The sequence below is a fragment of the Callorhinchus milii genome, unplaced genomic scaffold, assembly GCF_018977255.1.
Source record: "Callorhinchus milii isolate IMCB2004 unplaced genomic scaffold, IMCB_Cmil_1.0 Scaffold2, whole genome shotgun sequence".
Lineage (NCBI taxonomy): Eukaryota > Metazoa > Chordata > Chondrichthyes > Chimaeriformes > Callorhinchidae > Callorhinchus > Callorhinchus milii.
Window position 1 is genome coordinate 67,385,511 of NW_024704743.1, and position 27,055 is coordinate 67,412,565.

Genomic DNA, 27,055 nt, shown 5'->3' on the forward strand with positions numbered 1-27,055 from the left:
CCAGATTGAAACATGTAATTGAAAGTGTAACAAAGGGATATCACAGTAGGGGGACAGAAATTTGATATTTTTTATTTCCCCAAAAGATACCTATGGTACTTTATATAACATTTCCAAAGCACTCCATCAGACAGGGAGCATCTTGTATAAATATCTGTCATTCAGTAAAGTACATGGCACATAACTGCTATGTTTAATGAAACAGATAAATGATTCAAACAGAATACTTCCTGGAGGGTAATTTAGTATGATATTAATTTCCACTTGTGACACTGACCACAAGTCTCATTTTGTTATTTCTGAGTTAAACAACCTCTTCACTCAAGTAAGCAAAATCTAATATCACACCTCCGTGAAGCAGCCACTGAATAATTTCAACAGCTCACACTAGTGTATTGCCAGGTTACAGTGAAAAAATCTGCAGAGGAAACTAGGGAAGGTCTAACATTTCTACCACCTGGATTTCTCCCTGTTCACTATGAAATATGACATTCTTTTATGAGTGTTAAAATGTGACAATTCACAAGGCTGCAGGCCTCATGCATTATAATGATCTCCTGTATGAGTGACAGAATGCTACTTATCCAATTTCTCAGTGGGTGAAGTCACAGTAGGTTGTGGTACTGAGCCACATACACCCAGAAGGAACAAGGGTGGGTTGCCTGATCTGCTGAGTTAGTTGATCTCAACCAGGCTATCTTTGGGTGATATTAATGGGCTGAGTGATTCTAAAGACTGGGAAGGGGGAATGATTCAAGAGATTTGTGCAGATACCAGAGGCCCAAGATCCTATAAATAATAATAATTTGGTCGCTCAATCTACAATTGTTTATTGGACACTGCTGTGTGCAATTGGCTGCAGTATTTCACCCACAACCATACAGTCAAGTTATTTTATGCTTTGAGACATCCGGAAGATGTGAAAAACGCTACATCAAATGCAAGGATTATTATGCTATCCAATATTGTTAAGTACTATGAGAAGTCCTCCAAATGTGAAAGGCTCCATATAACCATAAATTGTATCGTATTGTAAGATCACAGTCTTAAGACCGAACTGCCCTTAACATTCTTGGATAACTCTTAAATTCTTTTTAAGAACTGAAGAAATGATGCTTCAAATTAACTGCACAACTGCAATTTTTAAGGGAATTATCTTAAAACTTGGCCCAGGAGATCATTCAGGCTTCAGCAGGTGAGGGCAGTTTAGGATTATAGCTGTGATGTTCCCTACAGTCAAAGAAGTTGCCAATATTCATGTAAAGCAGCCATTTGGACAAAGGTGTGAAGGATTGCTGCTGCCTATGGAAATGCACTTTAGCATGAGTGAGAGGAAAGAACACAAATCTTTGATCTCTCCACCAGAGTAGCGTTTCAGAGCACTTAACATTAGCTGAGCCTGACACCGAGCAGAGAGGGGTGGCAGGAATGGTGTCCGTAAGCATGAGGAAGGTTTTCAGGTGGGACTTGAAAAAGGGGAGGGAGGGGGCAAGGTGAAGGGATTGAGGGAGAGTGTTCCAGAGTTTTGGGGCGTGGTGGCTGAAGTGCCAGGGAGTGAATTGATTTGAACACGAGTGTGAGGATCTCAAAGTTGATCCGTTCGGTGATGGGGAGCCAAACAGCACTATATAAATACAAGTTTTTGTTCTTGTTGTTAAATTTACAATTACTGGTGAAACATTCAGTTCATTCTGTCAACATAAAGATCACGAAAGAGCCTTGGGCACATCAGCAAATGATCTCTGGGTGCCATACTTTTTCAAGACGAAAGGTTTTTATCCACACCTTTTTAAGGTTCATTTGGGAATTTGTGTATTGGAGAACAAATCTTGTTATCTTGTGAAATTGCCAATTGTGATCACGGAATGAAGATAGAGCAAATGACAATGTTAAACATAGTAATGGGGAGTCTACTCACCACTGTTTGTAATCTGCATCACAGTTGCAATAGCGCTTTGGATTAGTGCAGTTTCGTTCAATGCCACAAGCACATTTCTGTATTCCGGGTCCGGAACCTCCCCAGTAATAGTGCTTTTCATTGCCTCTTCCTATCCACCAGGTATATGGATTGCCATCTACAAACAGAGCGAGGCAGATGCATCAAATAAATGTCAGTAATAAACTGCAGAAACGTCCAATCCTATAATCCAACAATGATTGAGATGGCAATAACCTGGCATAAATTTGAGATTACTATTGGCATAAAAAGGAAGGTTAGAGTTTTATTTAACACAGACATATTGAGGTGTGGAATATATTACCAAAAGTAACTAATGAAGCTGACATTTATTAGGCAGATAAATATTTGAAGATGAATAAATACCACGTGAGCTGCATTCAACAGGATTCACTCGCAATTTAAAATATCTTATTCTATTTTTGTATGGATCACTAGGGAAGCCATATTTGGAATACTGTTTGCATTTGTGTGTGCACTACAATCTTCAATGCACCAGGAATTGCTCTTTGAACCATACGTTTGTTTCATCTTTAATGTGAATAAATACATTCAGGTGGACCAGTAAGTGCCGAGGAAGATTGCTACAACATACAAGGTGCATCAAGGTAAAACCATTGCTGTTGATGCATTAGAAGCATTAGTATGGAAACTTCCTTTCTCAAGTTCTCAAGGTTCTTGGTTTCACAATCATGTGACATCTCTTTAGATTTTGTGTGAGGAAACTTAATTTAAAATAGCTTTTAAACAGTACATTTAAAACATATATTTTTGCGGGGATTGGAGCTGGAAGAAATTTTAAATCAAAATCCTGTCTGCTCATTCAGGTGGGGGTTAAAGATCTCATGACATGTTTTGGAGCATCTCAGCTACAAACCTGATAAATAAACAAACTTGAAGTTTCTTGTGCACAGCCCAGTGTGAAATTTCCCTTATCACTATTCTATTAACATGTGTTAGCCTTGAATAATCCTTTAATCCTTTCAAATCTGTCCTGCAACCTTTCAACTGTGATGTTTTTCCCATCCTTATTTCGCTTCCCGGCTATACCTCAGTCTGCATTTTCCTTGATTTTCTCTGTACGTTGAGTTGTCTTTTGACCATCTTTTTTTCCCTACAAACTCACTGAATGTCACTGCACACTTAATAACACTGGCGTATCTGTCAGATAAACCAAGTTATAAGGATGGCTCTAAAGTAAAATAAAGAGCCATGGAGCAGTCATGCACATTTTCTGACTCACTGAATTTAACAAAGGGTCTGAGTGACAGCTTCATTTCCCTTTGGAAGAGGACACCCTGAGACCACACGCCAGTGTTTGTGTAAAGCATTATTCTTGTCAGGACTCATGGCTCTTGCCACTGATATGAAATAAGTGCCACCAACATTCTACTCTCTCTGCTGAGACTATGGGAAATCAACCAATAAAATCTGTCTGCCTCTCTTCAAATCTTTCAACCACTTTCAAAAGCAGCAGACGCTTTTTTTTAATTTAAAAATAATGAAAGGTGAAAATAAAATTTCTCCTCAATCGGACTGACGTGAACAACAGTCCTATCTTCACCACAACGTATAACACATCACTGTTTTACAATACACCATACAATATATTTGTAAAGCGCCTTTCACGTCAGGGCTTAGGACCCGAGCAGGGTGTTTGGGATCAGGGAGGGTGGAGGGCAGAGAGGGTAGGAGGGTGTCCGAAGGCACGGCAAAGAGGAGGGTCTTGGGGCGTGCTTTGAAGGAGACAAGGGAGGGAGCAAGGTGAAGGGAATGTGGGATGGAGTTCCAGAGGGTGGGGGCAGAGAGGCTGAAGGCCTGACCGCCAATCGTGGGGTGGGCCGGGCGGGGGACATGGAGCAGGCCGGAGCCTGCTGAACGGGGGGAGCGGACAGGTTGGTAAAGGGTCAGCAGGTCAGAGAGGTAGGAGTGGGCAACGCCATGGAGGGCCTTGAAAGTAAGGATTTTAAATTCTATCCTCTGAGGGATGGGGAGCCAGTGGAGCCGGGCGAGGGTTGGTATAACGGGGTCACGGAGCCTGGTGCAGGAGAGGACACGAGCTGCAGAGTTCTGGATGACCTGCAACTTGTGGAGGGAAGAGTTGGGAAGGCCGACAAACAGGGCGTTGGCATAGTCGAGTCTGGTTGTAATGAAGGCTTGGACCGAATGTAGTGATATCAATACCAAACAGTTATGTGCCGTGCAGTACCAAGTAACAACTCATAATAAAGTATCCAGACAATTTCAACTATATATGTGTTATTTCTTTTCTTTCACATGAGAATGAGACATAATAATTGTCCTTTTTATCTTCACACCTCCCAGGTCCCCAACCCCATTTCTCAGTTATTAAGCAGTGCAATTACATGGAAAGACTGTTTGATGGTAAATGTTCTGATACAGTACATAGCCTCATTTCTTCAGCAGCATAAGAAAACCGCTGGCCATCTTGTCGAGGAAGGTTTTATCATGTTTATCCATTTCAAAAGAAATCGGCCATTAAAAAAAGATATTTATATGATAATACGCATTGTATCACCTTGCAGAATACAAATTTATGTCAATCACTCATTTCCACATAATTCTTCCCTGGGAAGGGGGGAGGTGAGTGAGGTCTCCCTGGAGCTGAGCTGATTTCATACTTGGCAATGGAATGTCAGAATTGATCCAGTCCTCTGTAGCGGTCTTGGTAGTCTGGTTCCTGAGTCAGATGTGTCTGCATTATTCCAGGGCACTGCTGATAACAGCACAATCTGGCTCATCAGCAGAACCTGGAGATCTGCTGTAATTATTATTACACAATTATTTTCTTTCTTTTGATAGTGGCCCAATATTTGTTTATATCCAGGTCAAAGCCTTAGCAGGTAGGGTGGTTCTAGCTGGACAAGCAACAGAAAGCTTGCCGGACACTGCGCTCAATGTGAAGCTATGCAACTTTAGCTGATTAAATTCCAGGAGTACCACAATGCAGAATCTGGCGTCCCTAAGCCTTGGCTCTTGCCAATCTATGCTTAATATTCTCCAGAATGAGATATGTAGGGTGTGAACTTCCAGAGAGAGAGCCCATTCCATTCTGATATATGGAATGGGATTCTGCATATCAGACGTCTGGCTGACCAAAAAGACCTTTACTTCCAGCTGCTTCTCAAACTAACTTCATTGGCTCCCTGGTAACATAACATAACATAACGTAACATAACGTAACATAACATAACATAACATAACATAACATAACATAACATAACGTGCGGGAGCAGGAGTAGGCCATTCGTCCCTTCGAGCCTGCCCCGCCATTCAATCATGGCTGATCTTCTAATCTAACTCCAGCTAATAACCTGACTCTGCCTTATCCCCATATCCCTTAATACCTTTTGCAATAAGAAATCTATCTCAGTCTTGAATATGTTCAAGGACTGAGAGTCAACAGCCCTTTAGGGTAGTGAGTTCCATACATTCACTACCCTTTGAGTGAAGAAGTTCTTCCTCAACTCAGTGCAAAAGGGCTGACCTCCGATTTTAAGGTTGTGACCCGTGGTTTTAGTTTCTTCAACCAGAGGAAACAATCTCCCACTATCTACTCTATCGTGCCCTTTGATGATCTTATAGGTTTCTATAAGATCCCCTCTAATTCTTCTATATTCTAGAGAATATAGGCCCAAATTGGTCAGCCTATCCTCGTAACTCATCGCCTTCATCCCTGGTACTAACCTCGTAAATCTACGCTGCACCCCCTCCAAGGCAAGTACATCCTTCTTTAAATAAGGAGACCAAAACTGTAAACTGTCACTCTGGACGCTAACACATTCCAATTTCTCCCCTTCTAAAAAATAACCTGCTCTACTGCTTTTGCTACCTAGGTGGATGACTTCGCACTTCCCTACATTATATTTCATCTGCCACCTACCTGCCCAATCACCTAACCTATCTATGTCTCGTTGCATTTTTTTGATGTCATCCTCTGTGTTGACACTTCCTCCTAGTTTTGTGTGAATTTAGATATGTTAACTTCGATGTCCTCATCTAGATCGTTGATGTAAATGGTAAATAGCTGAGGCCCAAGGACTAATCCTTGTGGCACTCCACTAGTCACATCCCACCAATCTGAAAAGGACCCGTTTATTCCTACTCTTTGTTTCCTACCCATTAACCATTCCCCAATCCACGTTAATATGCTCCTCCAATTCCATGGCCCCTTATCTTTTGACTAACCTTTTATGCGGCACCTTATCACCCACTATTATCGCTTTACTTTTCCCACATGCTCCATTGATTTCTTGATTAATACCTTATGCTATATTGTGATCACTGTTTGGGGGTCTATAAACCACTCCCATTAATATTTTCGGCTCTTTATTATTTTTTATTTCCTCCCATATTGTTCTCGACCTCCTGGTCATCGGATTTCAGATCCTTCCTCTCCACTGCTTTTATTTCATCCCTAATTAACAGGGCTACCCCCCCACCTCGTTTCCCACAGTGCCTATCTTTCCTGTAAACTGAGAACCCTGGAATATTTAACTCCCACCCTAGATCTCCTTGTAACCATGTTTCAGTGATGGCTACTAGATCGTACCCATATGTGTCTATCTGTGCTTTTAATTCATCAGTTTTATTCTGAATGCTTTGCACATTCAGATATAACATTTTTAATTTCCTACCATTTCCTCTACTCTCTGATTCCTTATCTACTTTGCCAAGCTTCTTACCCCTAGTTAACATATTCCTATTATCTGGCATGCTATTCTGCACTGTCATCTTTACTTTTTCCTATGCAACTACCTTTTTTCATTGAACTGATGGATAAAGATGAAAGAAATGCAGTTCATTATTTCATTTAATGCTCAATATTGCATGTAATACTCTTCAAATATATTTCATTATTAATTATTATTACACAATTATTTTCTTTCTTTTGATAGTGGTTAAGTATTTGTCTATATCCAGGTCAAAACTTAGGAAATGACCACCCATTCCATACTTCTGAGGTATAATTACAAAGGTGGTTACAACACAAAAACAAGCCATTTGGCCCAACTGGTCCACGGTAGTCTTCATACCACTTCATACTACAGCCTCCTAATTCCCTCTTCCAAGCCGCTGGGAGAAATTCCATTCTCTTCAAATAGTGGGGATCTTTAATGCCCACCTGAATAGCAGAAAGGACATCAGTTTAATGTCTCATCCAAAAGATGAGACCTTCAACAATTATCAGCATTATATTGGAGCCTACAATCCATTCAAAGTACTGATGTGCGGTTTGAACCCACAATCTTCTGACTCAAAGACGAGAGTGCAACCAACTAAGCCAAGCTGACATGAATTAATTCTCCATAAAAGAACAATAAAAACAACCACAGAATTGCTGCCTCCAAGATTTCTACATTCGAAGAACATTGCTTCCCTCAATTATTCCTCCAAGGGAGAGTATTGTTTTGAAGCAATTCAAATTTCAAGTCTTTTGGATCATTGCATTTGTTTGTTGCAGAACCATTTTCAGTTGGATAAAATAATCTGCAGGTTGAACCACTGAAATGAATAAATATATAAAATTGCTAATGCTTTCTCCACCCCTCAAAAATGAAAAGAACACGTTCCACTTAATTTATTTGCTCTATGTGCTCCTCTTAATGAATTTGTTGCTAAGAGACATTCTTTTGGAAATTTGTCCTTGAGTGCTAAGAAATAACTGCGATGTAATTTGGGTTATAAATATAATTGCACTATGAATCATGGGATTACAGAAATTCCAGCACAGAAAGAGGCCATTTGACTCACTGCGTTAGCTCTATCGACTCTGATCTATGTTCTCTGTACTTTCACGATACCCTTTCCCTCCCCATTCCTCTTAGCTCATCCAACTCTGCCAATGTGAAGCACTCCGAAATGTTATCCGACATGAAGTGAACTCGCAACCACTTTCTGTCTGCCTCACCTTCTCTCTCTTTCTTTAAATCCCACCTTAAAATCTTTGACTGCTTCCACAGTCTCCTTCCTCCTGTTCTCTTGCTCGACATACAACCCTGACACTGTGAAGCACTCCAAGGCATTTTCCTATGTGAAGTTCACTATATGAATACAAGTTGTTGTACTACAATTATCTTGAAGTGCATGGGGACAAATGTGAAATTCAACAAAGAAGCAAGAATCCTCCTTATTTTAAGTTTTATACAATAATAACCATTACATTTGATATAGCACCTTTCATAACAGGAGGACACCTCAAAGCATGATAAAGTGTAGTGACTCCGTATAATAATAATAATAATCCTTGCATTTGATATAGCTCACGTCAGGAGGATGTCCCAAAGCGCTTCACAGAACACACTGTAAAGTGAATTGACTGTATATTTGTGGGCAAACGCGGCAGCCAATTGCGCACAGCAATGTCCCACAAACAGTCGTGGATTGAAAATGACCAATTTATTATTGTTTTTGGTTTTGGAGGGATTATTATTAGGCTCTGTGTGGAGTAAGGAAACTTGCCCAAGGTTTCCCCCTGCCTGGAATTGAACTCAGGTCTCTCGCTTGCAAAGCGAGTGCTCTAACCACTGAGCTAAAGGACTCCACGGTGTATGGTGTGGGTGCACGGAGCAGGGCAGTTTGCACACATCATTGTCCTACAAACAACTATGCAATGAATGGCCATTTAGTTTGGAGAACTTTTGGCCAAAACACCTGGAAAAACTCCCTTCTCTTTTCATATAGTACCATGGGATCTTTAATGTTCACCTGAACAGGCAAATGGGACCTCGGTTTCATGTTTCATCTAAAGAGTGTCATTTCCAGCAATAGAGTGCACCCTTAACACTGCATTCAATTATAAGAATAGATTATGAGTTCTAAATTTACTTTTTTTTATTTCTCCAACAGCTTCTCTTCTCATCCACTCAGGGTCATCCGTGATGGTTTACCCAGGGCTTTATCCTTGGTCTGCTCCTCTTTCTTATCTATTTACTACCTTGGCTACAACTCCCCATCTTACCACCATCAAAAAGCCTGCTGAGATTCACTGTCAAAACTCAGATGAATAACAGCAACTTGAACTAAGTATCAGATGATAACTAATTCGCAATTGGTGAACCAATAATTAATACCTCTAGAAATTGAGGGGATGGGAACAAATTTGTGAGAAAATAAATTCTTTGTCCTTTTCCCCAATATTTATTGAATAAGAAACTCATTTCAGCTAACATGCAATAAATTTCACCATGGGTTTGTTACATTATAAATCGTCTATATCCTCCCCTACAATCTCTTGTTGAAGTAAAGTGATGATGCAAAGTCAAATGAAAAACAACTATTTTGAACATCATAAATTAATGTTTTGTTGATCAACTGCCACACACAGAAACACATCACAATGCTTGAGTATCCAAAACAGATTGAGAGCACCTTTCAGCCAAGATAGCATTCTTGGAGCTGATATTTATGCAATCTGTGCACAGATGGAATAAATGGAATACGCACTGTCAACTCGGAGGGAATTTGCTAACCTAATTCCAGAAAGTATCAGACACGTGTTGTTGCAATCCTAGCATGAGCGATGGGGTACTGCTTGAGTTTAACCAGCTAAAACCCCATAGCAGGGAGAGAGCATGCACTCTGTTACAGACAAAGGGAAATCCTCAAACTCGACAAATACCTCAAGAAGAGGTATAGGGAAAGGCCAGGTAAATGGGACTGAAAGGATTCCTCTTGAGGGAGCTGGCATCCTTCAGCCAGGATAGCATTCTTAGAGCTGAGGTCTGTGTAGTGCGGGGTTGGATACCAGGCAAGTTGTAACAATATGGTGCATGTGAGGTTTAATTTGTATTCTATTCTCATCATGGTAGGCTTTAGGATCCTCTGGATGTCTGGCCATAGCATCAGATAAGAAATCAGGTCAAAAGCACCAAAATCCAAATAAGGAAATAAAAAGGAATGGATGGAGCTGATTAAGATAATGAATTAACTCAATTAAAAATCAGGCCACAGTTCAGCTGAGTATTATTCCAACAATTGGCCGAAATAATAAAATCATCCTTACATTTGATATAATGTATTTCACATCTGGAAAACATTTCAAAGTGCTTAACAGGATTTACAGTGAAGTGTAGTGACTGCGTGTTTTTGTAGGTGAACGCAACAGCCAATTTGTGCATAACAATGTCCTACAAACAGCAAATAAAGTGTATGACCAATTTTATGACCACATAAACTCTATTTTCTTTTCAAACAGTGTGATGAGATCTTTAATGTCTACATGGATAGGCACACTGGACCTCGGAATAACGTCTCATCCAAAGTTGGCACCTTCAACAATGCAAAGCTTTGTAATGGAGTATCATCCTAGACTATGTGAGTTCAACATCCTGATTTAGGGCTTGAACCCACAACCTTCTGACTAACAAAAGTGCTACCTACTGATCCAGGCTGACACCCTTAAAGGAGAAGGAGAATACGTGTTGGTTTGAAGGAGGTGACGCAAATGAGGAAACTAAAAAAAGGAATCACCAACTGAGAAAGCGAGAGAAACCAAACAGATCAAGTAGCCAAGGCTGAAAAGAAGCCCGAATAAAGACGACAGATAAAGTGAAGCCTGAGGGAAGAATTCGCAAACATATCTGATTAGATTGGATGGCTGGCTGGTGTGGAATAGAAAGAATACAAGATGAAAAATAATAATCTGGATCATGCAAAAATAGATTTGAAGTACTAAAACAAAATTGATGCAAAGTTTTGAGGTAAAATATATTATTATTATTTAAATATATGAAAACATAAGAAAAAACAACACTAATAAGCATTTATATCACATCCTTTATGTAGGATAACCTCTTGGAGGGCACGCAAAGCTTGGAACCAGAGAGGAGATCAAGCTCACTCACACCAATACAATACAAAATTACATTTGTATGGCGCCTTTGATGTTGGCAGGACATCTGAAGGCGTTGGACAGTCAGGGATTTGGACCTGAGCTGGAGGTTGGGATTGGGGAGAGTGGAGGGCAGGGAGGGTAGGAGGGTGGCCGAAGGCTTGATCGAAGAGGAGGTTTTAAGACGTGCCGTGAAGGAGGCAAGGGAGGGAGCAGGAAAAAGGGAATGTGGGATGGAGTCCCAAAGAGTGGGAGCAGAGAGGCTGAAAGGTCGTCCACCGATGTTGGGGCGGGCCGGGGGCGAGAACCTGGAGCAGGTCTGCTGAGCGGAGGGAGCGGACAGGTTGATACGGGGTCAGCAGGTCACAGCAAAAACCTGTCTGTCATGTACAACAACAACAAATTGCGTTTATGTAGAGCTCTTCACATCTGGAGGATGCCCCAAGGTGCTGGACAATGAGGTTGTGTTGCAGGTTAGAATCAGGTTAGGTGAGGGCAACGGGGTGGAGAAAAGCAGATGACCAAAGACACAGTAGAAAAGGAATGTTGAGACGGGCCTTTCAGGAGGGGGTGAGGCGGAGGGTCTGGGATAGAGTTTCAGAGAATGGGGGCAGCAACGATAAAGGTCCGACAGCTGACAGTGGAGCAGTCGGGGTGGGGGGTTGTGGAGCAGGCCAGTGCCTACAGAGCGGAGGGAGCAGACAGGTTGGTGAAGTTTTAATAGGTTGCAGATGCAGGGAGGAGCAAGACCGTGGAGGGCTTTAAAAGTGAAGACAAGGATCTTGAACTCGATCCTCTGGGGGCTGGGGAGCCAGTAAAGCTGGGCAACGATAGGGGTGATCAGCTCATAGAGTTTAGTGCAGGAGAGGATATGAGCTCCAGATTTCTGAATAATCTGCATGGTAACAGAGGCAATAACACATAATGACATGGGTGTGGGGTTGAAAAGGCAGGTGAGGGTTGAACAAGACACCAAGACCAGCTGAGTTTAGATTGAATCAGGATGGGATCCTGTGAAGCTGCAATGAAATGTGGGATGGCAGTGATCCAACCTGTTGTGCTGAACTTGCCGGCAGAGGAAGGATAGCAGCCAGTCTTTGGTAAGGAGTAATGGATGGAGAAATGGGATGATTCATAACATCTGTTCTGAAACATTTCATTTTTCACCTGAGAACTTTCAAATTACAGCATGTCTATATCAAATGCAAAGATTATTATTATTATTATTAGAATGTCAAACCTCAATTTACTGCACATTATTCCCTTTAACAAGGAACTGGCCAACTAAGGTAAAAATACAATAGATGCTATCATGTACTAGCTTGACATCCTTTCACAAGAAACTGCATTATAACGGCTGCTATATCACGACAAGCTTGTTATTAGCTAAATGCACAAGCTAATTTATTTCAACTATATTGCAACTTTGAAGGTTAAAAAAGTTTTTTGAACAAAGAGTACTTCAATTTCATATCATTAATAATTCAACACATGCAAGGCTCTGTAATGGCTCTTCATTGGTATTAATAATAATAATCTTTGCGTTTGAGAATTGTGCCTTAACTCGTCGAGACATTTCAAAGCTCTTCACAGGATATATCGTAAAGTGGATTGACTGTGTATTTTGTGGGTGAATGAGGCGCACAGCAATGTCCCACAGTTAGACATGGAGTGAGTGACCAATTTTATTTGGGGGGATTGTTGACCAGGAGTGGGAGAAACTCCATTCTCTTTTTGAGTAGTGCGATGGGATCCTTAACAACAGCAGCAGCAGCAGCAGCATATTGCATTTATATAGCACTTTTCGCAGGAGGATAATCCACATGAACGGGCAGACGGTACCTTGGTTTAATGTCTCATCTGAAGGACGGCACCACTGACAATGCAACGCACCCCCAGCACTACACTGGAGTGTGAGCTTACGCAATGTGATTCAATGTCCCAACGTGGGGCTTGAATCCACAATCTTCTTACTCAGAGATGAGAGTGCTACTACTAAGCCAAGCTGACACTTATTGATGATGAAAGAATTCAGTGCTGTGAAAATGTGTATTTTGGTTACATAATACTGCTTAGTTATTTCACATACAAACAGCATAATCATTTGAATATATTTATATTCTCATTTTGTGATGTTCATTAACTAAAAATGTCCATCAACAATATTCATAAAAATATCAAGGGCTGCCTTAAGACACAACATTTCGAAAATATGAATCAACTTCTATTTAGGATTTAACTAGCCAACACTTTCTGTGTCACGAAGGAAATCAACCTAACATTGTCATTAAGAACTCATGAGCTGTTGAATATAAATAGCTTCAGACTGTGAATATGTTTTTGTTTTCCTCAAAGCATTTCCAATTTGTGTTACATAATGTTTTGCCCCCATAAATAAATTAGATAATAATAATAATAATCCTTGCATTTGATATAGCGCTTTTCACGTCGGGAGGACGTCCCAAAGCGCTTCACAGAACACACTGTAAAGTGAATTGACTGTATATTTGTGGGCGAACGCGGCAGCCAATTGCGCACAGCAATGTCCCACAAACAGTTGTAGATTGAAAATGACCAATTTATTACTGGTTTTGGTTTTTGGAGGGATTATTATAAGCTTGCTAATGAAGAGTTTGCATACAAGGTTCAACTTTGTACTTATCCAGCGCCTTGGGATGTCCTCCCGAACGTGAAATACACGATACTACTGTCATTTTGTTGTTGTTATCAATTGAACCTGACATTGTTTGAGCACCAGATATAATTGAATCAAATGAAGCAGTTACAAAGAACAAGTCTCATTGTCTGACATTTTCTTTTGAAGCTGGACTATTATACACAACATAATTCTAGATTCAATCCTCAAAGGATATTCTGGGATGTGGCTTTCTAACAACCTTGTTTAGAGTCTTTCTGTGTAGTATAGCCTACATAGTATAATAATAATAATTACACAGTATGAAAGTTTTCTTTTCCCCCAAAGTTACGTCTTCAATTTTTAAAAAAAATCTATTTGTATCTAGTTGGCGTTCCAATTGAAATTCCATTATCATTCTTTTTGCTTCTGTTTCTTTCAATGTACATCTGTCCAGATTTGTTTTAAAAATTGTTTCCACTTTAATAAAGTTAATCCTGGAAAGATTTCCTAAATTTGGGATTTTCTGCTGATATACAATAATAGAAATACCTCTGAGATATATTATACAGCTCCAATTTGCAATATTCACAGAATTGCTAAATGTGATTTTGGCCTAATTGCTTTTATTCCCCAAACTTTTTGAAAGAAGCATTTTGCAAATATTGAAATTAGGCAACTTAAGATATTCACAAACAATTATTACTTTTATCCCATTTGCAAATATCACCTAGAACCTACCTTTTCTCATGCACCTATGGTTATCTTCCCCACTCCCCTGCTCAGCTCCACCACTGCTACTATAATAATAATAATCCTTGCATTTGATATAGCGCTTTTCACGTCTTCTAGACGTCTCGAAGTGCTTTACAGAATATGCTGTAAAGTGAATTGACTGTATATTTTGTGGGTGAAACGCGGCAGCCAATTGCGCACAGCAGTGGTCCCACAAACAGTCGTAGATTGAAAATGACCAATTTATTATTGTTTTTGTTTTTGGAGGGATTATTATTAGGTGTGTGGAGTAAGGAAACTTGCCCAAGGTTTTGCCCTGCCTGGAATTGAACCCAGGTGTCTCGCTTGCAAAGCGAGTGCTTTAACCACTGAGCTACAGGACTCAAAATACAGAGCTCTGAGACATTATTCTATGTGAGGGGCACTGTGCAACAATCATATAATCCTTATATTTGTTTTTCACCTCAGGTGGATGTCCCAAAGCACTCTGCAGGATACACTACAGAGTGAAGTGGCTCTATTTTGTGGGAGAACACATAAAAATGCAAATTATTATATCGCAAAATAGACCACAATAGTCTGTTGATGCAAGCAAGCTAAGTAGGCAAGTGAATAACATTTAGGGGTGGGGAACAGATGGGCCAAAGAATGGCAGATGAATTTGAATAGAGAAAAATACAAAATATTGCAGAATGCTTGTCCACGAGCAAAGTGGAGAAGAAAACGCATTTGTCATCTAAAATATTTTATTCCTTCACTAAATACTCCAAAACAATTTACCTTCAAATAGTGTCTTTTAAGTTCGAATGACGTCTTAAAATGTTTCACTTAGGTGACTGGGCACCTGAGCAAGGAGTGGGAGAATTGAGTAAGAACTTCTTACAGTCACAGGAAGTTCATGTCAGGCCATCGCACAGGAATTTCTATGAGTTGATGGGATGTGCTTCTGGATTCCGTAATTAACAACAACAACAACAAAATTACATTTATATTGTGCCTTTCACGTTGGGAGGAAGTCCAAAAGGCTTAACAGCACTGGCTGGGGATGGGAGATGATGGAGATGGGGAGGGGAAAGATGCCTGAAAGCACGGTCAAAGAGGTAGGGTTCAGGACGGAACTTAAACGTATTTTAATAATTCTATTGAATTCTATTAATAATTCTGGACAGGAGTCCATTGAAATGTTGTTGTCTCTAAAGTGAAGCTACTCTATGCTAACACTTAATAACCAGCCTTGCTTCAAACTGATCTCTAGTCATGAGTTTAGGAAGAAATAAGTTTTAGATTTTTTTATAACTGTTAATTATAGGAGCCCATTATCCATAATGAGGTAATAGAATACAGCCATTAAAGGCATTAAAGAACTGAGTTCCCTTAAAGAAAGCTCATGTGTGATGGCTAAAAGGGAATATAGATGAATAATTTTATATACCTTAGTCTGATCTTACAGAACTTCAAATATTAACATTTTATTATGACGAGTAGTATTTTATGATCCCCGAGAAGGATTGGACGTGAATATCGCATCAGTTTAAATGATTCTTTGGATGTTAATAACAATAATTCTTGCATTTGATGCATTTGATAAAGGCCCTGTCACATCTTCAAAACATCTCAAAGTGGTTCACGGAATCTATTGTAAAGTTAATTGACAGTGTATTTTGTGGGCAAAATGTGGCAGTTGTGCACAGTAGTGTCCCACAAACAGTCGTGGATTGAATAACCACATTTTTTTTTGAGAATTTATTTCCCCTGGAAACCGACCCGCCAATCGACTGACAACTGGATTCCTACATAATGCAAGGTAAACTGGCGTGTGGAGTAAGGAAACTGGCCCAAGGTTTCGCCCTGACTGGGAATCGGACCTGGGTGCTTTTGCTTGCGAGGTGAGCAATCTCTACGCTACAGGACTCAACAAATAATAATAATAATAATAATAATAATCCTTGCATTTGATATAGCGCTTTTCACGTCGGGAGGACGTCCCAAAGCGCTTCACTGAAGACACTGTAAAGTGAATTGACTGTATATTTGTGGGCGAACGCGGCAGCCAATTGCGCACAGCAATGTCCCACAAACAGTCGTAGATTGAAAATGACCAATTTATTATTGTTTTTGATTTTGGAGGGATTATTATTAGGCTCTGTGTGGAGTAAGGAAACTTGCCCAAGGTTTCGCCCTGTCTGGGATTGAACTCAGGTCTCTTGCTTGCAAAGCGAGTGCTCTAACCACTGAGCTACAGGACTCCACAAAGATCCCATGACACAACTTGAAAACAGACGATAGTTTCTCCCAGTGTCTGGACCAATAATCCTCCAGATAAAAATTGGACCTTCACTTCAAGGCTGTTTGTGGGGCATTGCTGTGTGCAAATAATAATACAAATAATCCTTGTGTTTGATATAACGGCCTATCACATCATCGAGATGTCTCAGTACACTTCACAAAATTTACTGTTAAGTTAGTGACTGCATATTTTGTAGTGGACAACTGGACAAATTGGCTGCCATATTTGTTTGCAAAGTACACAGTCACTGCACTTTATATTTCAAATACCATGAAACACTTTTAGACATCGCCCGGAAGGAAAACGCAATATATGAAATGCAATTACAAAGCGCATTCTTAAGATGACATAAATGTATATGAATTCTGCAATGTTTGCAAAAGAAGAAATGAAATCAGATTTCTTTTTCAGGCTGATCTTTAATGTCTGACCCTGAACAGATATTCCTGAAGAGTTTTTTTTAAGAGTACTGTACTTTTATTTTTGGTGCTCTGGGCTGGTCTGGGTGTTAAATGCAGAGACTGATTCAAATGGTAATGTGCCACAAATTCCTCATGAGGAAAAAATTAATGTTACATCTGACTCCTTGTCAAAAGGGAGTTTGAAAATGTGGACTGGAATTTCTTTCTGTGTGTGGAAGGAAGTGGGGGATGTTTCATGATTAACTATTAACCACAGCAGCTGTTTTCTCTGGTGTTAGTAGTGAAAAACACTTGCCAGCATTTCATTCATGCCAGAAATATAGTTGCAGGACAGGTAGGTTTTGCATGTCCATTGAGACAAATTTCATCATTATTATAAAGCCAATTAATCATTTACTTCATTGCTGTTTGTGGGACATTGCTATGTGCAAATTGGCTACTATGTTTTGCCCACAAAACACATAGACACTACACTTTGCAGTATACTCTGTGAAGCACTTTGAGATGTCCTCCCGATGTGAAAGACCCTACATGAATGTAAGGATTATTATTATTTAATATTGTTATTAGATAATATGGATTCAGCCACTTAAAAAACTTAAAATAGAATGAATATGGACTTCAGAAGATAAGTTAAAATATTTCAAAAATAAGGACAATATGACAGAACAGTCATTTATTGAGCCTACAAAGAAGTTATTGAACAGGGAGGGAAAAATCTCAAGGAAGCTTAGGAGAGGGAGAACGGAACGCAGCATTACTGGTAAGAGAATACTACAAACTATCAGAACTAAACGCTGAAAGTTCTTTTTTATGAAGTACATTAATCACGATGGGCTCACTTGATGGTTTGGTGCGTAAATGTAACATTGTTTGAAATGGTAGAGAGAGATACAGATTACATCCTTGATCTGTGCTGAGTTGATCAGCCAGGTAAAAAGGTTGTTTACAAATACACAGTCATAACACTTTATAGAAAACTCTGTTGAGAAGTATTGCCGTGATAAGACACTAGATCAATTGAATAAATAGCTAAAACATAAAGACATTAAAGCGCTGTGGGACGCTAACCTGTGTGAGGGGTGCTATATAAACAGAAGTTGTTGTTGCAGGTATGTGCACCTTCAGGAAGGTAATTAATGACTGGAACAAGTTGCCAGGAAGGGTGGTTGAGACAAGGAAGCTGGATTCAGCTTGATGCTGTGTTAGGAGGATGGTAGGGTGGTTATTCTGAAAGGTTTAGATGAGATGGTATAAAGGACATCTTCATTTTTGAACAAGTCTTTTGAGTGCATGGTCTTAAATCCCCAACAGTCTGAGCAACTGAAATTTCAAAAGAGTCAGAGGGAGCAAGTTTCAAACACATCAAGAACTAATTAAAACACTAGAGAAACTGCAACAGAAAAACAAGCAGGAGAGACTGACAACACAACAGGAAAAATAGAATACCTACACTGATGTTCATAAACTACATAATCCAATTCTAATTTTGTTTCCTGAAAAATTATTTCTGGCCTGTTTAAAAATGAAAGTTAAAGCTATAATAAATAATAAGAATCCTTGCGTTTGATATAGCGCCTTATCACATCTTCAAAAAGTCTCAAAACATTTCACAGAATCGAGTATAAATGAATTGACTGTATAGTTTGTGGAAGAAACATGGCAGCCAATAGTGCACAGCAAGGTCCCACACACAGTTATGGATTGATGACCAAATTATTATTTTTTTTACTGTTTCTTTTAAGGGATCATTACCCAAAAAATCAATCCACCAATCGACTAACAACCGGGTTCCTACTTACTGCTATCTACTTACTGGTAAACAGAGGCGTGTCGAGTAAGGAAACTTACCCAATGTTTCGCCTTGCCCGGGAATCGAACCCAGGTCCTCTTGTTTGTGAAGCAAGTGCTCTAACTACAAAGCTACAGGACTCCACTAAAACTTCAACCAACTCAATTGCTACTAAAGAATAATGATAATCCTTAACTTTGATATCGTGCATTATAAAAGACAAATATATACATAATATAAAATAAGCTGGTGAAAAATATGGTATGCGATGTGTAATATTATAAGTAATAAACATTATATTGTTGGACATTCTGCTTCTGGAGATATATCCAGTTGATAACCACTCAGTGGAGCAATCTCATTCCCCCAATGGTTTCACCTAAAGCCAGTTGCTGCAGCCAGTGAGACAGCCAGCGTTACCTTTGTTAACTGTGGCCAGGTGGATCCCAGCACTTTGTGCCAATTTAGGGTATGATACTTTTAAAGCGTGGTGGCAGGTTCAAAGGCACTGTTAGTCGACTTCTGGTGGTGTGTGAGGGAAGAAAGAGAATGTTTCCACACAGTAGTTATCAACTGGGACATTGCTAAGAATTGATTATCCCATGATGTGATAATTTCCACCAGTTATAATCATTTTGTTCTGCATGCCTCACTCTTTCACCATCATACACTTGATTTCTTGAATGAATAAATAAATTTACCAAAAAGGAAACATGGAATTGATTTGGACGATGTAATATCATGGGCCTATTACATTTATTTATCTGTTGACCTTCACCACTTTAGTTACCTGCTGGACAGCGTTTTCTTTCAAACATTTTACAATTCACTGTGGATTACACTGCCTGAGTGAGCAATGAAGGAAATCCAATACTAACAATCAGCCAGATGATATTTATATATTTATTAATGCCTTAGGATTTCAAAACTCTTCTGTAGCTGTAATCTATAAAGTGTCTGATTCTATTTATTCACCATTGTATGAATTATACCATTCATTTTGGCAGAAGCCAAAAGAATAATTAGATTAAGAATGACATGCCTGTACTGTTGTATTATACTGAAGTGCACATTAATCTGCTTGAATTCAGTTGGATTTCCACAGTGTGCGATACATTCAGTGAAAGGGATATAATTACAGCAAACTCTGCCTGGTTGGGGGGACAGTTTTGACTTAACAAGCAAGGAATCAACAAGGTATGAACTAGTTTGATTTAGAGATCAGAGATTATTGATCAAACTAGTGAATCTGAACTATCCTTATAAAGAGCTTTAAGAGAATTTACCCAAGTGAAGCGAGTGAGGCAAATGGAGTGGTCAAGGTGGGGAAATTTAAACAGTTGAATGCAAATCTGACAGGATTCTTTATCATTAAGAGCAAAAGAGCTCTCCACCTCATTCTGCTCTCCCGTCAACAGGTTTCTTTCAGCAAAGTCCAATCCTGCCAACGTATAGCAACAGTCTGTCATATGAAACAAATAGAAGCAGTTTAAATTGAGTGAGGGAGTGAGTGAGTGTAAGATGGAGTGTGCCATAGTGGTATCATATAATAATCCTTATGTTTGATATAGCTGCTTCCACATCAGGAGGATATCTCAAAGCACTTTACAGGATATACTGTAAAGCAGGGGTTTCCAAACTGGATTCCGTGACCCCTGGAGGCAGTGCAATTGCTTCAGGAGTCGTGCAGCTGAAAGACTTACTGGAAATCCAAAGGCTACAGAAGCCTGGTTGGGTAACAGAAGTCTGCGCAGCCCGAGGAGAGGATGAGAAAGGCCCGTTCAATGTCTCCAGTGCAAAGTATTTCAGGACAGCCTTCTGTAAAGGCTGTGGGGGAAGAGGAGATGGCCTCCCTGCTCTACAGGAAGCTTGTGCAACAGTCCTCAATTAGAATACCTAATGTCCTGGGAGGCTTTGAGGCTGTCAGACCTTGAGACCTAACCCTCAAGGCTTTGAGCCCAGAAAGTTTAGGAACCTCTGCTGTAAATTACTATACTGTAGTAACTGTATTTGTAGATGAATACCTTAAACATCAAAATCTAGGACTTAATTGCAACAATACAAGTTAGAAAAGGACTATCGCTGCCTGCGACACCAAGCCCAGAGCTAAGTGCAGATTAATGGGATAAATGAAAGGTAACATTTTTAGGATTTCATAGCTGACATTGTGTTCAGGTGAGATGCCCAACAGCATAAAGCCAACATAACTGAGAGAGATAAGGGATAAACAAGCTTACAAGGCTTACATTGGTTGTGAGGAATGTAATCTTCACACTGGCTCCAGTTCTTTACAAAACAGTTATCTTTTCATCTACAAATACAGTGTAACTGGTATATCCTTTAGAAATCTGTGTGACAGAGTCAACTTTCATACTTATGGGTCAGCAGATCAAAATGGTCGGAGAACAAAAATTTTGTAACTGCATTCTATCTTCTGCGCAATCTAGGGTGTACAGTTCGACCCCCCCAGCTGTCCTTCCTCCCCCACATCCAGTCCCTGACCAGGAGCGCCTTCTCCCACTTCTGCCAAATTGCCCGCCTCCGACCGTACCTTACCCCAAATGCAGCCAAAACCCTTGTGCATACGTTTGTCACCTCCCACCTGGATTATTCAAACCCACTCCGCGCCGATCTTCCCAGATCCACTATTCAAAAGATCCGGCTCATTCAGAACTGTGCAGCCTACATACTGACACGGACCAAACTCCGTACCCACATCTCAACAGTTCTGACCAAGCTCCACTGGCTCCCCATCACTGAAAAGATCAACTTCAAGATCCTCACTCTTGTGTTCAAATTCCTTCACTCTCTGGCACCTCCCTACCTCTCCGACCTCCTCATTCCCCAATCCAACACCCGGCGCTTCCGCTCGACTGTTCATCCCTCACACCCTCTGACCCACAATCGGTGGTCGTGCTCTCAGCCACTACACTCCAAAACTCTGTAAGACTCTTCCTCAATCCCTCTGCCTTGCCCCCTCTCTCCCCTTTTTCAAGTCCCGCCTGAAAACCTTCCTCTTCGTCCGTGCCTATGGCCACCTACACCCCCCCCCTCCCCACCCCACCGGCTCGGAGTCAGGTTCCGCTACTGTTAAGCGCTCTGAAATGCTACCCTGCGTGGAGGGCGCTATATAAATGCAAGTTGTTGTTGTTCTGCACGACGGAATTGTAACAACAGTATATCACACAGTGCAACAAAAGTACATCAGTGCATTGCAATTCCTGCACACTTTGCAATTGTTATTCCTGCATCCTTTCCAATTCCCAACAATTAGATTTTGAACTACAGTGACAAACTTGGAGTGAATGATAACAATAATTTACATTTATATAGTGGGTTTCATGACGGGAGGATGCCTCAAATTGCTGTTCACTGAGCTGACTGGGAGGAGGAACTCTGCAGAATTTAATGAAATTACACTTGAGATCCCAATAAACTCCACTGGTAAGTATAGATATTGCATTGGAAGCTTTTCACTGTATCTAAAGGATACCAGGTTGAATTGAACTCAGGTCTCTCGTTTGCAAAGCGAGTGCTCTAACCACTGAGCTACAGGACTCCACATTACCCACGTTATATAAGCGAGCATTTAGATCTCTCAGCTCTCCTCCTGCCCCACTTACTTCTCCACCCACTCCATCTGCTCAGCTACCTTGTGCTTGGCCTTCTCACTGTCAGTAGCCGAGCTTTCAGTTCAGTCTTTTCCCTTCTTTTCTGTCTTTAAGCCCCCTCCTCCCCAGCTCCCTGAATATGCAAATGGCCACTCCTGCCCTCCCTCTCTTCCTCCCCACCTTCCTCTCCGCCTCCATCTCTAACAACAAAATTACATTTATAGAGCGCCTTTCACGTCGGGAGGACATCCCAAAGCGCTGAACAGTCAGGTGTCGGGGCCCCGAGCATGGGGGAGGGGTGGTGTATGGGTGAGGGAAGGCAGAGAGGTGGGAGGGAGACCAAAGGCACGGTTGAAGCGAAGGGTCTTGAGACCGGCCTTGAAGGAGGCAAGGGAGGAAGCGAGGAGAAGGGACCGTGGGATGGAGTTCCAGTTTGTGGGGGCAGAGAGGCTGAAAGCCCGGCCACCAATGGTAAGAAGCAAGCTGACACATTAACCCGCTATATAAATACAAATTGATATTGTTAGATACTGCTCAAAGTAAGGTATGAAGTGCATCTGAGATAACAAAGTCCAGAAACACAGGTTAAGCTCAGGCCATTTAAGTGCATTTAAGGAATGACAAGGGGCCTGGTGTCCCTCAAGAACATTAACTTTCAAAGAAGAGTTTCTGGATACAGTATATTTTAGGTAAGCCTTTCATTCCTATCCTGTGTTTCATTTTCTCTCCTGTCTTTATGTAGCTGAAGGCTCATATCATCCTCCAGGAATGAAAACAGACAAGTTCCCTGTTTGCCAATCCTGCTCTGGACCTGACTGCTACGAGGGGTGAGAGGGCAGCTGGCACCTCCCAGTCATGGAGAATTATTATCCGGAGTTTTCTCTGCGAAGAAACATGGGCAAAGACTCATATCACGGTGCTCTGATGTATGATAGGTATTGGTACAGCCTTATACAAATTAAATCTGTCAGCAAGCTGGCTCATTTTAAAGCCACACACTAACATGTCATACTGTAATGAGAGATAAAAAAAGCAGCAAAGCATACTACGCTATTTTGATGCATTTCTCTTTGTTCCAGCACACTATCATTGAGTAGACCCCCTTAGATTGGAAATTAATACGCTGAGTTCAAGCAGAACAATTACAGCCGTCATTACTGAGTGGTCTCTAATTGGGATCTGCAGTGCTTTGGGGACCAGCCAGATAGTCATTTGAGGGTAGCATCTCCTGGGAGGAAACTGCAGAGATCTACTAGGCACTGATTATTTCAGACTTGAGGAAGTACAGAACCAGGATAGCAAAAAGGAAGCTGAAATCTTCCTCTCATGAAATAATAGTACAGTATTGCTGACTCAAAATTCAGATCAGTTCATTTTCTGAGAAGGATGAAGAATATCAATAAATAAACCTTCCCTTTCTTTGAATTTCTAAAAAAATCATCCTTTATGCTTGGTCATGCTGAATATTTCTCCCACAAAATACAATCTGTTTTACAATATATTCTGTGAAGCGCTTTGCGACGTCTCATTGCAAGGAAAGCAAGGATTATTATTATTTACTCTTGAACTCTGAGTTGCTGTCTGATAATGATGGTGAGGTGGTCACCTTCGATTATCAGTCTGAGATGCTCCCTTTAAAATGTCCCTCCTCCAGTGGGAAGCCCAAACACAAAGATGTGCTATGGATTAATTTATCATATGTCTTGGATGTTAAAACTGTGTAAATGAGGTGAGGAAACTGGGTTGCATCTGGCTGAAATTCAAAGTAATATGACTTCCAACAAACGCGTCATACAAATAGCACAGGAAATTATAATTCATAATCTGCCTTTTTAAGGAAAACAAACCTCCTTTATTTACAACAAATAGCTGCCAAGAGTTTGGTTATTTTCTTGCTGTAGATTTAGTGGCATCCATTTCTTTTAATTTTGATACAGTGCAACGTCAGTCCACTGCTGCAACGAGCCAGTAACTAACACATTACAATGTATTAGTAGCACAGGAAAGCTTATTTATTAAAGTGAAAGTCCACTTGCTTTTTGCTAGGTTTCGCAGGTAGCCTTTCTGTAGAACAGTAGCTCATAGTAGCTGCCTTTATGACTATCGGGAATACAGATATTGTTCGGAGACCACACTTTAATTATTTCTCATTTACCAGGCATGACATGAATGAATGTGAAAGCCAGTGGCTGCACTAGACTCAAATTCAACTCATCTTTCTTTTTTAACGGCAATGGATAATAGAGAATCAATTTTACCGAAACAACCTTTTTTGTTTAAAAAGGTATTTGGAATGAAAAATATGAAAACGCACAGGCTTACTAAATTTGACTAAATTTCCATTTTGCTGCAGCAAATAAAAACCTGAAATAATAGTTACCAGGAGAGGAGAGGACTCCAAAAAGGTCACTAATATTTTGATACAGGTTCTGTAATCCACCCACCCCCTCCCCCCCACTCGCTCCTCAACACCACGTCACCACAACATTATCTCCATCTGTGCTATAAGCAAGCTTTAATGAAGAGAAAGGCCAAACTCATTCTGATACTCGGAGCACCTCAATCCATCAACGACAAGGATTTTTAATATGGTCTATTTTTGGAGGCTTAACATCATTAAAACGTGTTCTGGGATATGTGTTTCTGGCTGCACTGCTCCATTTTCTACTTAATGTGTTTTCACTTCAGAGAACCTGAAGTTTGTAGACTCTCAGTTTATTAGAACATTCATTCTTACTTGCACCGTGGAACCTTTATGCAACTCGGAAGGAACGCTCCACTTCCTGATTTGTGCTGCAAAACTTATCCAGTCAATGAATTATGGAATAACATCCATTTAGTACAATGCCACATGTGTCTAAGTGGATACAAAAAAATACCATTCTCGTGGCTTTCAGCAATGCAAATATTGGGTGGCACCAAATATGTATGAAAGTATACATGTATCTCATTACTTCTTGAATACACCAGAATAATCCAATCTGAGTAAATCACTTCTCAAGATGCTGTGATAGGAGCACAATACAGTGTAGTGTTTTGGAAGGATGAGATCAGATGGACTGAAGTTCTTTCTTCATCCAAAATGATCTTGTGACCACGAAACACATTTTTGAGGCTATTGTGCAGAACTGGTACCTCAATGCAACTTCAGTATATCAACTGCTAGATCAAAAGAATTAGACCTCAAAGAGTCATGTGAAATCCAAAGCCTCCCCTTGTCCTTGCCCTGTACCCTGCCCTTTCTATTTATTTGTCTTTCTTTCTTGTACTACCAAAATTCTAAATATTTTCCCATAGCCAGTCATAACCCAGTTATAACCTTGAAGCCCAGCTAACTATATATGCCTGAAGCTTGACTGGTTCTCAATCCCCAATTAAACTGTAAATTACTTTAAATGATAAATGGAAGTAGCAAAATAGTTCAAAGTATGCTTCAAGCATTCAAGCAATCTGTAGAGCCTATCCACACTGCCATTAGAATACTGCAGAAAAAGCTTTAACATACTAACTCTAGTAATTGCTGAGGTGAAATATGACTGACATTTTCACACAAGCTCACTTGTGTGAACCTGTGGCAATTTCTGCTAAATTTTCACTCGTTTTCCTCATAGCTTTTTGCATTTATGTTGAAAATAGTTTTTTTTTGATGTCATGGGAAACTGCTGAAGCGACTCAGGGATATCAATAATTGAAGTGGAATTTGAAAGGAGGGCTATAAATTCAGGGTAGATGGCGTTAAAGATCACAGCATCTTTCGTTTCATTCACAGCGATGCTGCCTCTGGTTCTGTTGGTGAAGATCTCATCTCTGCAGTCAAATCAACTCAGTGGAGATTGTGGTGTGGGCCTTTAGTCACTACACGTCTAATCTCTGGAACTCCCTGCTTCAATCTCTCTCCCTCACCTCATTTTTATCTATCTATAAATCCTATCTGAATGCTCACCTGTTCGACCGTGCCTATGGTCACCTCCCCCTTCCCCATCTTCCTTCCTTGGCATTCAATCTTCCCCCCACACACTACACTGTACAGCAACCTGAGGCAGGAAGGGTGCTATATAAATGCAAGTTGTTTTTGTTGTCGTGTGCCGCTGTCCTGAGGAATACATGGAGAAGACTGTATTGTAGGCAAACAGATATATGCATAAAAAAGTTTCTTTTAAATACAGACTTTAGAAGGATTTTCCATTTATCCTCCACCACTCCACCACCAGCTGGCTCCGGCCTCCTGTTTGTCCCTTGTGCTCTCTGTTCCACCATCAGTGGCTGTGCCTTCAGCCATAATCCCTCAAAGCTCTGGAACTCTCTCTCTCAATCCCTCCGCCTTCCCCCATCCCTCCACACCTTCAAATCCCACCTAAACACCGTTTTTTGATCATGCTTACGATTACCTCCCCCCTCCCTCTCTCCCCTTGGCTCATTGTCATACTCCGCTGTAAGCAATCCCGGAATTCTGGATTGCATTTACATGACCAAAGACTTCTGCAAAGATTCATGGACTTGTTTATTTCATCAAGGCTGAATATATACGTAAATGGATGATGGCCAAGGGCAAATGGAAGAACAAGGAACAAAGGATTTCTTCAACATGAAAGATAAAGTTTGTCCTTGCTTTGCAGCTGGTGTCTACAACAACACGTTGAACAGACTGGTGTACATGACCAACAAGGTATAAAGTACCAGAGATTTTGGGGGTTAAATCAGAAGAGCTGAGTTTTTGGAATAGAGTAGCTAACTGCAACCAATCTTGAGGAAAGAGGGATAT

The 27,055-nt window shown here is 40.5% G+C and overlaps 1 protein-coding gene across 2 annotated transcripts in view; it reads right to left on the reverse strand.

The window, feature by feature from the left end:
- The window catches only part of LOC103187001 (contactin associated protein 2), an 855,622-nt gene that overhangs the window by 193,975 nt on the left and 634,592 nt on the right, over positions 1 to 27,055 (reverse strand). For both annotated transcript variants that reach the window (XM_042331730.1, XM_042331729.1), the window contains one exon: positions 1,919 to 2,075. In XM_042331730.1, the coding sequence (XP_042187664.1) occupies positions 1,919 to 2,075 (157 nt within the window). The remainder of the gene's footprint in view (positions 1 to 1,918; positions 2,076 to 27,055) is intronic.